Raw genomic sequence first — 14782 nt, 5'->3', positions numbered from 1 at the left:
GAATGAATGAATAAATAATATATTTTAATAAAATTTTTATATTTTAAAAAATTTGTAATCTATATTATTTAATTTTAATGTACATTTCATATTTTAAATTTTTTTTTAGTAATTTTTAAATTCTTAATTACAATGACATATTTATTATATATATTAAGATTATTTATTAAATACTTTTTAATATAGTTTGATATTACTAAATTATTTTTAAATAAACTATTTTTTATTTTCTAAAATATTATTGAATGACAATATAGATGTTTTAAAACATTTTATCTTTTGTAATTAATAATGAAATTTCTTTAATTAATATTATATACAATTAATTATTTGTAAAACATCTTTAAAAATAATTTTATTAATTAAATAAATTTTCATATTGTTAAAATTAAAATTTTCAAATATATATTTAATAAACTTGATGTAAATTTCTTTATAACTTCACTTTGTGTCTTATTTTCATGATACTCAATTATATATATATATATATATATATATGAATTAAGATATATCAAATTATATTAGTGTAATTTTAAAAATTATTATACTATTTTTATAATTTAATATAAAATATAATTTTTATTGATCTAACCGTTAAATTATATTTACATATTATTAAAATTATCTTTGTTAAATATTATCAAAATTAAAAAAAAATAAATTAAATAATTAAATAATTTATATTTTAGTATATTTGAAATGTATACTTCATTTTAAAAATATCATTAATTAGCTTATTCAATAATAATTATTCTAATAGAATTTTACAACTTAGTCAGACACACAGCAGCAGTCCATATAGTCACAGTACAAAGACACATTATTATTTTATTATTATTAAAGTTACATGTTACCACGGCAAATTGCAATAAAAAAATAAAGAGAAAGGAAAAAAAAAACGTTATAATGATGACGCATTTTGTGGGATTCTCGTGAAATACTTATTATACTTTTATTATATAACTATCAATTTCTTAAAGTAGTATTAATTAATTGCATTTTAAACTGATCTCTTCAAGCAACCACAGACCAAACGGACTACGTTACATTTTAATGGGCAGAAAACAACAAAATTTATCCGTAATAACCTTAATAATAAATACGTGTTTGTTAAATTATTTTTTTTTTCAAATCCAAAACATTTTGTAGTTTATTTTTTTATAGTGAACTAAGATGTTCTAGATTGAACAGGCATACACAAATAGATATACCGGGACAAGCCGACAAATAAAAAATGGTGTGGATATTTTTACTTTTTGTACACTTGAAGGATATTTTTTTACACTTCAAACCCACTTATTTTGAATGAGTTGTTCTTAAGTTTAACATTAATTGTTTTTAGCTGTGAGAAAAAAAACGAAACCGTGGAAACAAAAAGTGAAATAAATTACAAAGAGAATGAAAAATAATGCTATTTGATTGAAGTGAAATAGAGTTGAAAAGAGAAAAAATATATTTAAATTGAGGTTATATGTGGATAAGAAAAAACAATTAGTGCATTAAATAAAATACCATTTATCTTCTTATTACGATTTTTTGCATGTTTTTAACATGTAAAATGGTGTTTTCTTAAACATAGACATATAGTCAATTATGCCTGCCTAAGTTTATATAAAATATGATTTTGGTACAGGCTTACAATCGATTATGTCTAGGTATGATTTGCCTAAGCTGAGTAGCAGTGACAAGACGAAGAACAATAGGTTTTCTTGAGCAGTAGCAACGTTCACATTGTGTTTAAGAAGAAATACTATGCAAATGGATAAAAGGAGTGGATAGACATCCCTTTTTTACTCAATTATGGATGAAAAGACAAACGTGTGAAATCCAACATTAAAAAAAAAACTTTCATATCATTTTCATTTTAACCATTCAACAGATATATAGAGGGGATGTTAAGAAGTTCCACATCGCTTGTCTCAATTTTTGGGGTGCAACTTATATGTCTGTTAGACAACTTTATTTAGTGTCAATTGATTTTAAGATAAAATCTAACATGGTATCAGAGCCTATAGTCCGTCTTAGTTTGTACAACTTCACTTAGTGCCAATTGTCCGTCTTAGTTTTTTCCGCCATGTCGGTGGCTCTCTCCGCCATATCGGCGACATCTATGGAGGGGGGATGTTAGGAAGTCCCACATCGCCTGCCTCAGTCATTGGGATGCAGCTTATATATTTGTGTCTGTATCTAACAGTATTTTTTTTATCTTTCAACTTTTTTTTCATACCCTTTCACTTTCATTTTATACTTTCATCTCAATCATATCGTGACAGACGTAGGGATCTATTTAGAATACACTCTGATATCATACCATGTGAGAAAGTGGATTTAAGCTTTAACTCAACCCTACAAAATCAACTTGTAAGATAGGATTACTCTCCGCTTATATAATTTATCTCAACATTATCTTTATTTGATGTGAGACTTTAACATGTTTCATTTTTCTCATGGTTGTCCCGCGATATGTGAGACTTTTAACACACCCTTCTATCTAGGTGTGACAATATTTTTCTTATTTATTATTTTCTCTTTGTATATATTTTTTCTTTTCTTTTTCTTTCTTTTTAACTGGCACTTGAATCCACCCGAAGTAGATTGAACAAACGCGTATTTATCTTCTTTTTTTTATTAATCATTTCGTTTCATTTTATTAGGAGAAAATAAAAAAAAGTTCATTAAAAAATAACTTGAAACTATGCAAAGGATGTATTTTTAAATCTATGCATGTTTAGATGATAATATATTACATCAACGAACACTTGAAATTATTTTATTATCAAGTTACATAATTGTTCGTTATTCCAGTTGTTTTACACAACGGTGTTATTCTCCTTATCAAGTTGCTGTTTAGAATTTTGTTTTCTGTTTTATTATTACTTTTTGTACACTTGGAAGGATATATTGTTTTAAGAGTTGAGTATAATAGATATAAATAATTGGATTTTATTTAAATGGTTAAAATAAAAATTCAATTTTAAGTAATCATGCAATTATTAATTAATCTTTATTTTTAATTATTTCTCTATAATTATATAATTTAATTTATTAATTTTTCATAATTTTTAAATAAAAATATTCACATTGTACTAATTTACGGGGTTAAATATGTTTTTGTGTTTGAATATTAGGTAATGTTCATTTTTAATTCCTTGAAAATAAATCGTTTTATTTTCATCTTTCAACTATAAAAATGTGTCATACTGGATTTTTATTTTTTATAAATAAGAATATAAAAAGAAACCATTTTTTTATCAAGAATAAAGACTATGTTTGATATATTTTAACAAATAAAAAACTAAAAAAATTATTTTTTTATCAACAAATATTAAAAAATTATTTTTAATATACTAAAAAGTTTTTTTTTCTCCAAAAAGAGATACGCAATAAGGAGACAAATGGCATCGGTCCATGCACTATATCAACTATCAATCAAGTCAGGTTAAAGACCAAAGGGCAGGAAAATGATAATTCCTTTATTGAATTTGAGAAAACAAAAATTAATAAAAACTGAGGATTAAAATGTGCTGGACTCGGTTCGCTACTAAGGTCCCTTCACTTTCACTCCTTTCAAGGAAAAAAACAAAATATGAATGAATTTTTTTCTTTTGTTAGATCGAAAAAAAATTAACTTTAAGAAATAAAAATTAAAATTTTCATTCTTTTCAATTTTTTTATTATTTAAATTTAATTTTTGTTATTTTCTCTCATTTTTTTCTACTAAACATAAGATAAAGATACTGGACTCGAGTAGTCATTTTGATTGATACTAAATTCAATTTTTTTAAGAAAAATTTTGAAATTAATTCTTGTAAATATATAAAATATGATTAAAAAATATTATTAAAAGTGATGAGTGATATTTTTACAAAAATTAATTATGAAAAAACAAATACATATTTTTAAGCAAATAGCATGACAGAACAAAAGAAAATTAAAATATGCTCCATCAAAATTTTCATTTTTCATCTCTCTAAACACTTATCCACGAATGAGAGGTCGCACGCCATTCTGCATTTAAATGACCACGTGTCATTCCTCCGCTGGAACCCATTGCATGCTTTTCAATGGGATCAATGTCACGTAAAATTACATTCCTTATGTTTAATTTTAATTAATACAAGAATATGATTTAATATTTATGATTTTAATTTTACTGTCACATATAGATTTGGAAAACAACATTAAGTATAAATATAATATTAAAAATATGTTGAACATTAATTATTAATATTTTAAAATTGCTATTATAATTTAAAAATTAAAAATTATATATTTTTAATCTCTTTACTAACGAAATTAATTAAAAAATATTATATTAAATATACTTGAGAATGAAATAATTAAATTTAAATCGTATAAATATATTCGGAGAGTCAAGTTTTAATGTCATGTAACTACTTAAAAAATACACATAACTTTTAAGTATTAAATATTAATTATTCATGTTTGACAGAGGTATTTGTGACTTCGATTTTTAAAAATTTAATTTATATTCAATCCAAATCTAATTAAATGGATATGAATTTTAAATTTATATTCATTTAATTGGATAAAAATGGTTTGAATCTTTTTAAAAATGATTTAGAATGATTTTAAAATCAATTTATAGTTCAAAACCATTTTGATTTTAAATATAGTTTTACACCATAAATAAGTTTTCGACATATTTTGGTTAGGGTATTTTTAGCTGACTTTAGTCATAATTTTTTTTGTTGACTTTTGCTATAATTATTTTTGGCGAGCATTGATTAGGCTATTTTTAATTGAGGTTGATTGAGTTCTTTTAGTTAATGTCGCTTGGTAATTTGTCTACTGACATTGATCGAGGCTATTTTGGGTTGAGGTCATAGGAATATTTTTTTGTTGATATAGGTTAGGATTTTTTTGGTTGAGGTCGACCAAGACTATATTTTAGCTGATGTCAGCTAAATTTTTTTTGGTCGACATCAACTAATGATGTTTTTTGACCAACATTGATTCGTTATGTTTTTTTCCCGACATTGCTCAGGACTATTTTTGGCAAACACTAGCTAGACTATTTTTAGTCAATGATATTTTTTCGTCGACATCAACTCAAGCTATATTTTGTAGGGGTGGATAAGCGTCCCGCCCCGCCCCGCGTAAGGCCTGTCCACATAAGCCTGCATTGGCAGCGGACCGGGTTAGCCCGCCGCGCATTCTTATATGGACCTAATAAATTGGTCCGCCCCTGCCCCGCGGACCCCGCAGGTCAAATGGGCCGGTCCGCGGGTCTAATTTTAAAAGAATTTCAATTTTAATAAAAATGCAACACAATCAAATTAAGTTAACACATATGTAAATAAAATATCAACAATTAGTCAATTACATCAATAAAATAAATAATGTTTTAACAAAAGAAAATCCAAGTAATAAATCTAAAATATGAAACTTAAATATATCAAACAACACCTTTCTCTTAAATATCTCCAACATCATATAAAATACCTTTCTCATATATATATATATATATATATATATATATATATATATATAGAGAGAGAGAGAGAGAGAGAGAGAGAGAGAGAGAGAGAGAGAGAGAGAGAGAGAGAGAGAGAGAGAGAGAGAGAGAGAGAGAGAGAGAGAGAGAGAGAGAGAGAGAGAGAGAGAGAGAGAGAGAGAGAGAGAGAGAGAGAGAGAGAGAGAGAGAGAGAGAGAGAGAGAGAGAGAGAGAGAGAGAGAGAGAGAGAGAGAGAGACTCCTTACCCATTACCCATATGAGGAACCCCTTCACCAACTAATAAGAGCAAGGCGTAACAGAATCAAACCCAAATGAATGAAGAGTTGTTAGACTTACTAACTTACTTGAAGAGAGAATGGATGAAGGTTCAATTTTCTCCCATCTAGATTCTAATAAAAATTAATAATTAATATTGATTAATACAAAAAAATAACAAGTGATGATCTATTACAAGAGTTTGTTGTGTCCTAGGATTCATCTAACAATGAATGAGAGATAAAATAAACTTTAAACTTTTTTACTTTAAACAAGAAAATCATATGTTAAACCTTATATATATATATGGTTTTTTTTCCTTTATAAAAACAAAAAATAAATAATTTTTTATTGATAGACATAAAACTTAAATTTAAGTTCCTTTATCCTTAAGTTGGCTCTGTGTGTCCCAGTTATTCTCTTACTATGTTCTTGTAGACCCTTAGTTTGTTATGCATATGGATATATGTATGAGGTTGAATGAATGGGAGGGGAGGAGGAAAAAAATAATTATTTGTTGATAGATATAGTTTTTTGTTAGCATGACATCCATACATAGAATATTCATTAATTTATTAGAATATTAATCTTTGTTGGTCAGAAAATCTGGTCAATCACCTTTAATTTTGTTTACATTGTTGAAGACGAGTTGTTATTTGTTGGTATGTTTAGATTTTCTAGTTTTGTTTTCCCTGAACGAAAAATAAATTCTCCGTATGAAAGGTTGCATTTTCCTTATGGTATAGATGATGCTAATCTATCGAGATAAAGAGTGAGGAAAAAATAGATAATTGCAATTCTTCTATTGCTTTTACAAAAATAAAATAAAAAAATCTCTTATACATCATTCAAAACTTATCTTCTAAAAGGATCAACGTAGAAGAAAACCTCCCCGGTAATAAGCTGGACGAGAAAGTTGTCACCTCGAAGATCGTAACTTGTGGACGTTGGACTAAGTTAACTTACTCCAAAGATAGAGTCAAGACTCAAGAAGCACAACCCTTAGTCATATTAGGGGCGGCGCCTTTATCTCTTATGATACTTATGTCAAAGTTCAACCACTTTTTATTTCTTTTGTCTGGCTTTCCTTGTAGCTAAAATTTTATCTTGATATTTGATTCAAAAAATGAAAACAAAATAATTAATATTCTGCCCTTGAGTCATTTATGCTTAAAAATTTATCAAATAATTCGAATGTAAAGATGTTGATAAACACTCTTAATTTGAAAATGTTGAAAACCCTTGTGGCGAGGATGAAAGAAGCTAAATAGGGAGTGATCGATAGCGAGAGGGTGAATTCTTTGGAGCTGGTGCTTGCATTGGTCGTGGTTTTTTCTATGTTGTATTGAGAAGATGCTCCATTTCATTCTTAGGTTGATAGTTTGATAAAGTTGAATGAACTTGTAATTAATAAAACAAAAAACACCTCATGCATTAAAAAAAAAAGATATGTTAACGATTTAGTCCTATTGAATTTTCAATGATATAATTCTTAAAGAATTACTAGCATACATTTTCTCTAACAATTTTTAACTCTCCGTGTGATTGAAGAAAATGGAGGCATTTCCTTCTTCCTCCATTTGTTTCATTTCCTTCATTTTTGTATGCTTTTGGAAAAATAAATTAAATGGAGATGTTACACATGGGAAGTAATATTTTTTTTTTTCAAAAGCTTAATGAAAGAAATGAGGAGGTTACAAACATGTGATTGAATATTTTTTTTTTTTAGGAATCATAGATGGAGCTCATTAAAATTAATGATTTCTAATAAATTTCGATCAATCACTTATCAAGTGTTAAAAGAAGAGTGTTGTTATCAATTCTTGTAATATTTACACAATAAAAGTTAAATTATTTGTATAAATTAATAATATAAATTTATATTAAAATAATTAAAAAAATTGTGTTGTTACAGGAATTTTTTAGGAGGTTGGTATAGGAAATTGATATAATATGTTTTTTTAATAAATTATTATAAACTTAGTTATTTTTAACCTTCAAGCGAAAATCCATTTTTATCCTCAAATTGAAGCAAAATCATTTTAGTTTCACAAATTTCAAAAACATGTTTTAGCCGTTGGAGTCAAACAATATTAATGAAAAATGGTCACTTGGCACTGTCAACACTTGACACGTGTCCACGTTTGTACCATATCACTTTCATTAACATCATAAGGTTTTAGAGATTAAAAACATTTTTAAAATTTTGAGAGACTCATTTGTTTTTTTCATTTTAAGAAACCAAAATTAGATTTATTGTAAATTTTAGGCACTAAAAATATAACTAAACTTAAATTATATTATTTAGTAAGTTAGGTTGGTTCTTTCTTTATTCTTCTTTTTCTAATTAATACTTAATTTAGGTTGGTTCTTTCTACTAATAAATTTGTGCTTCCAAAGTCATAGTGTACCAAAAAAAATAGTGAAGTTAGTAACAAGCTAACAATTATATTTTAGTTTGTTGATAATCAATTTAAATCTTTTAAATCAAATAACAGACATTATACTAAAATTGCTTGATTATATTCATACAAAGATAGATATTAGGAATTGTTTGCATCAATTAGAAATGTACAGAGTGTCATATTGTTATATAAATTAAGAGAAGTCGACCTAAAGTAAAAAAAGATAAGAGTATGAGGTATAATTTTTTTAAATGGAATATTTGTATAATTTTTTCCTTATATTTATTTAAGTTGTTTAGGGTATTAATAAAGGTATTAAAAGTGAAAAAAATAATATTACTAATACACTTTTGATATTGTTTTCAATGTATCCTTTAAGTATTATTCAACAAAAACATGTAACCATTTTTTGCTTCAATAAAAATTAAACATTCTACTGTTGATTTCTTAACCAATGCTCATAAAGTATAATTAGTAAGCAGAACTCTTTTAAAGTATTTTCCTTTAAACTACAATTAAAAAAGTGCCATTTAAAAATGAGTATAAAAATACAGATTTGAAGGGATGCTATTTTTAATATTTTTATATAATTAAATGTTGGTAATAGTTAGGTTTTCTTTATCAATCCCTTATTTGCCAACAACTTATCCCTTTAATTGTGATGCTTTTTTTTATTTAGTACTTAATCAGAGACAGAATGGAAAAGATAAAAGCGACAATGCAATAACAATTCAATATATATATATATATATATATATATATATATATATATATATATATATATATATATATATATATATATATATATATATATATATATATATATATATATATATATATATATATATATATATATATATATATATATATATATATATATATATATTAATTTGTAATTCTTTCTGCATTGAATTGCCGTCGTTAATCTAATCACACAGATCCATTGTCTAATGATCGAGCTATTAGTTCAATTGGACAGTACTTGGGACGTCCAAATGCATGCATGTTTGGAATATTTTAAAAAACTTTTTTAAGAATCTAACAAAAACAAATGATTGTTTTTGGGAAATAAATTAAATTGAATACGCATTACTGATAAAATTTTTATACGTAGTTACTACATATTAAATAATTGGATTGTCTAAGCATATTAAAATTATAATTTGATTATTTGTTAAAAAAGATAAAAGTTGTTTAGATAATTACTTTTACACGCAGAAATAACTTCATTATACACAAAACAAGACTTAAATATATATCTGTAATTTTATATATATATATATATATATATATATATATATATATATTTTGTTATTTTAGTTTTTATAATTTTTTTTTTCATCACAAAATTACAAAATTATGTGCATTTAATTTTTAGAGAAAAATTAAAACTATATCATATTTTATATATATGAGTATTAATTTTACGTTGATTTTAATATGATTAAATTACTTATTTAATTCTTATAATTTTATGTTTTTTATTTTTTAAGTTTTTATAGTTTTATAAATTTTACTTTTTTTATTGTTTTCAAATTACAGGACTAATATATATATATATATATATATATATATATATATATATATATATATATATATAAATTATAAAAATTAGAAAAAACACTTGAAAAATCTAAGTCATGAACCAAGACACTCTTGGTGGGCTATATAAACAAGACACACCCATAGAAGCAAATGCATGTTATGTGCAAAAATGTCTTATTCTTCTTCAGCTTTTCCTTCTGTGGTCTCAAAATGCACCGTTGTCCCTCACCGGAACTCAACTATGGGAGACCTCAAGCTCTCTATCTCCGACCTTAACATGCTCTTATCTCACTACATCCAAAAGGGATGTCTCTTCACCACTCCTTCACTTCCCTCTTCCGCTCTCATCCCTCACCTCAAAAACGCTCTTTCCCAAACCCTCTCTCTCTTCCCTCCCCTCGCCGGCCGTCTCAAAACCGACGCCGACGGATACGTCTACATCACATGCAACGACACCGGCGTCGACTTCATCCACGTCACCGCCGCCGATATCTCCGTCGCAGACCTCCTCTCCCCGTCGTCGTCGTCGTCGTCGTCCGATGTCCCTCCAATCTTCAAACAACTCTTCCCCTTCCACCACAAAATCAGTTACACCGCTCATTCCTCCCCAATCATGGCCTTCCAGGTCACCGACCTCGCCGACGGCATCTTCCTCGGCTGCGCCGTCTGCCACGCCGTCACCGACGGCGCCTCCTTCTGGAACTTCTTCAACACCTTCGCCGGAATCTCAAGAGGAGCCACCACCTCTCCCTCCACCCTCCCGGATTTTCGCCGCGAATCCATCCTCAACTCCAACGTCGTGCTCCGCCTGCCAGAAGGTAAACAATAATTAATGCATTTGTTTTGATACTAAATTTAGTAAAAACTTTTTTAAAAAAATTAAGAAATTGCATTTGTTTTGATACTAATTTGAAAAAAATATCTTCTTTTTTTTTGTGGTAGAAATCAAGGTGACCTTTAATGTAGAGGAGCCTTTTCGCGAGAGAATCTTCAGCTTCAGCCGCGAATCAATTCAGGAACTGAAAGCTACTGTGAACAATAATGGCTTGACATCGTTTCCGCCGCCGGAGAATGGTGACGCGGTTGAGTTGATGGCGAAGATGAGCAACGACACGCAACCGAAAACGGTGACGACGACAGAGATTTCGTCGTTTCAGTCACTGTGCGCGTTGGTGTGGCGCTGCGTGACCAAGGCGAGGAATATCGAGGGGTCTAAAACGACAACGTTCCGCATGGCAGTTAACGTTCGCCAACGCTTGGAACCCAAGTTGGGGGACTGTTACTTCGGGAACGCGATTCAGAGCATTGCCACGTGTGCAGAAGCTGCTGATGTGGCGTCTAAGGAGCTTCGCTGGTGCGCGGAGCAGCTGAACAAAAGCGTGAAGGCGTTCGATAGTGCTACGGTGCACCGCAACGTGGAAAATTGGGAGCGCCAGCCAAAGTGCTTCGAGCTGGGGAACCACGACGGCGCCACCGTGCAGATGGGAAGCTCGCCGAGGTTTCCGATGTACGACAATGATTTCGGATGGGGGCGGCCCTTGGCCGTGCGCAGCGGCGGAGCGAACAAGTTTGACGGCAAGATGTCGGCGTTTCCCGGGAGGAATGGCGGCGGCGCCGTCGATTTGGAGATGGTTTTGGCGCCGGACACCATGGCGAGACTTGAGTCTGATTCTGAGTTCATGTTTTACGTGTCTGGTTAGTAGGGACGCGTGTTTTATCTGGAGGACTTAGCTCTCTGAGTGATATTGTTGTTGCCGTTAGATTGTGTTTATGTTTTTCTTTTTTGAATGTTAGATTGTGTTTATGTTTTTCTTTTTTGAATGTTAGATTGTGTTTATTTACGTAAAAACTTGAGTAACGCCGTAACGGCAAGCTTAGAATGGGGCTGATTTTGCTGTGCGGATAGCATTTCCGCGACTGCGCCATTGTGCGTTATTGCCTTATTTGTATTGATTCCAGTTCCTGAAATCAAGTTGGCTTTTAACTTTTAGTTACCAGCATGCGTTTCTTTTCTCTGAGTAATTTAATTTTTTAAAAATATCTTTTCATTAAATGAAAAATATATTAGTAAAAGGTAAAAATATGGTTAAGAACATCCCCCGATGCTATTAATATAAGTAATTCAATGTATGCTATCTTAATTTTAAATAACTCAATGTTATTCGGATATTTCAATTAATATTTTGTTTAACTCATAAATATTCTATTTTTTCTCTTAAATTGAATGTAAAGTTAAAAAAATTTTAAACAATAGTTACTTATATAAATAATTTCTTCTAATCACATGTGACATATTAAAATAATATTTTTTTCTAACTAATCTATTAGACAATTTTCATTGTCCATGCTCTAACTAGTCCCCCTCAGGACACACTAGTTAAGGAATTATTTTTTTTTAAAATCATATAAAAAGACATTTTAAAATTATAAAAAACATATTTTTACGTATTCTAATAAAAATATTTGCACTTTTATTTGTTTAACAAATGTCCTTAATACTAAAAGTTGTTAATTCAAATGGTATTGAACTCAATTTTTTAAAATAATATCTTGAATTTAGATATTGTGGATTAAAAAAATATGACTAAAAGGAGATAATTCTACTAAAGGGTAACTAGTCAGATTTTCTAATTGAGATTACTTATAAATGAATATTTTGTATTAATAATATGATAAAAATATATATATATATATATATGAAGAGAAATTAAATTATATAGGTATAACTTTAATAATTATTATAATATTTTTATAACTTGATGTATAATATGATTTTTATTAATTTAACTGTTGAATTATATTTATATATTACCAAAATCATTTATTTCAAATTTTGTTAAAATTGAATAACAATAAAAAGGTAATTAAATGATCCGTATTTTAATATATTTTGAAATTTTTAAATTACGTTGATTTTAATTTATATAAACAAGTTAATAAATGATTTTGAATTAATATAAAATTTTATATATCTGATTTATGTGAAAGAAACTCTCAATCCAATTATGTATTTTAAGAAAATATTATTAAACTAAAAGTTATAGAATGATATAATAGTGGTAAAAATTATATTAATTTAATTTCAATCATAAAATTTATATATATATATATATATATATATATATATATATATATATAATATTATATATTATCTAAATTGACAAGTAAGAAGGTAACAATTCGCAAATGAAATGACTCAACAAAAGCACATTGGAAAAATAAAAGTGTACCGAATAAAGAATTGATGTTCACCAAACTTGTAGGTACATGTAGCCTTATTTTGAGTACTAATTTACCATTTGTTTCATATTTATGAGCCAACATTGTAAGGACCTCGACAAAGAAACCATAAGCCCATAAAACAGTGATAATAACTTAATTTATAATTGCTTCAAAATAGATAAATATAGGCGTAAATATGAATTTAGTATTTATAAATTCATAATTTTCTAATTTTAGTCTTAATATTTTTTTTTCATTTTTAGTTCCTATAAATTTATATTATCTCAATTTTGATGTCTTGAAGTTTTTTTTTTCTTTTATTTTTTAGTACCTCTAAGTTTAAGTTTTGTTGATTTAATTTTGGCTATAATACGAACATATATATTATAGAAACTATAAATAAAATAATTAGATTACATATATTATTCTGTTAAAAAAACCCTACAAAAATCAAAATTAAAAAAAAACACAAACTTATAAAGATGAAAATTAAAAAAAAAATACAAACTTATATGAATTAAATTACATATATTATCCTGTTATAAATATAATTGTCAGTTTTACACACTATTTTTATAAGATTTGATTTATTATTATTATTATTATTATCATTATCATCATCTTCCTTCCTGTTTTTGGATTTGTGAGACTATTGTTTTCTGTCTATAACTTAAAATAAAATAAAAAATAGTATCATATTATAAGTTACAACTTATAAAGATGATATAGTGGAGTAAAGTGTGGTTGTGCATTTATATATATATATATATATATATATATATATATATATATGAAAAATGATTTATTTAACATAAATTCATATTTAATTTTTTTTGTCCAAAAGACCTGAATCACTGCAAACATAATCATCAGACCAAGTGAATTGAGCTATTATTTGTCAAATTAATGATCGAGTTATTAGTTCAATTGGAAAGTACTTGGGACGTCCAAATGCATGCATGTTTGGAATATTTTCAAAAACTTACATAAGAATCTAATAAAATTAAATGATTATTTTTACAAATAAATTGAATCGAATACTCATTACTGATAAAATTGTTATACGTATTTGATACATATTAAATAATTGGATTGTTTAAGCATATTAATTAGATTTTTACACTAAAAATATACTTAAATATATCTGTAATTTTAAAATATATACATATATTGTTATTTTAGTTTTTGTAATTTTTTTAGTCACTAAATATTACAAAACTATGTCCTTATAGAATTTATACTGTTTAAAATTAACAAAATACATCATATATCTATGCAAAACTCTTTAAAAATATTTCCAATAGTTGTATGAATAGTGAGGAATATGGTTTTTTGTATGCATTGTTTCGGTTTTTTTTCCTTTCACAAATTGAATAAATAAAATTTAAAAGTGTACATTTTATTTCCAAAATAAGGGCTGTTTGGTTTCTTGTTATTGATATATGCTGAGTGAAAATTTGTAAAATTAATTTCATAAAATTAATTTTAAAGTATAGTCATTTATATTTAAATATTTTTATTTTAGAAAAAAGTTAAAGGCCAAATCGGTGTAAATTTTTTCATGGTAACACAAAAGTTAATTTTGATCACGGACTAAATTTCTTTAAGCGAGGCTAATAATTTTTTTTATTACAAAAGGATTATATCATTTCATTAAGAAGGATGACATAAATACAATTGGACATATGATCAAAATCCCGAAGATGAACTAAAAATGCAGATGCCATTATTAGACAGTGAACAACTTGATTAACTTCATACTAAACTCAAAGAAGAGTTAGGAATTGAAAACTAAAAGCTTCTCTTTACATTTTTTTTCTTCAAAATAACACCAAATTCAAAATTGGGAAAGGATGTAGAGTGCATGCCATCATAC

General features: G+C 27.2%; 1 protein-coding gene across 1 annotated transcript; it reads left to right on the top strand.

Annotated features, from left to right (window-relative positions):
• Positions 1 to 9835: 9835 nt before the first annotated feature.
• Positions 9836 to 11678, top strand: LOC100792476 (uncharacterized acetyltransferase At3g50280). The gene is made up of 2 exons (XM_006601893.4): positions 9836 to 10502; positions 10627 to 11678. The coding sequence occupies exons 1-2, from the start codon at positions 9839 to 9841 to the stop codon at positions 11382 to 11384; spliced, it is 1422 nt and encodes a 473-aa protein (XP_006601956.1). The 5' UTR covers positions 9836 to 9838; the 3' UTR covers positions 11385 to 11678.
• The last annotated feature ends 3104 nt before the right edge of the window (positions 11679 to 14782 follow it).

The sequence above is a fragment of the Glycine max genome, chromosome 18 (genome assembly GCF_000004515.6).
Source record: "Glycine max cultivar Williams 82 chromosome 18, Glycine_max_v4.0, whole genome shotgun sequence".
Classification (NCBI taxonomy): domain Eukaryota; kingdom Viridiplantae; phylum Streptophyta; class Magnoliopsida; order Fabales; family Fabaceae; genus Glycine; species Glycine max.
This window is presented reverse-complemented; position numbering and strand designations above follow the sequence as displayed.

Excerpts from the sequence above, each read along its gene's own strand:
- LOC100792476 (XM_006601893.4), top strand. The coding sequence starts at position 9,839 with ATGTTATGTGCAAAAATGTCTTATTCTTCTTCAGCTTTTCCTTCTGTG. Across the intron at positions 10,503-10,626 it reads CGTGCTCCGCCTGCCAGAAG|AAATCAAGGTGACCTTTAAT; the intron begins GTAAACAATAAT and ends TTTTTGTGGTAG.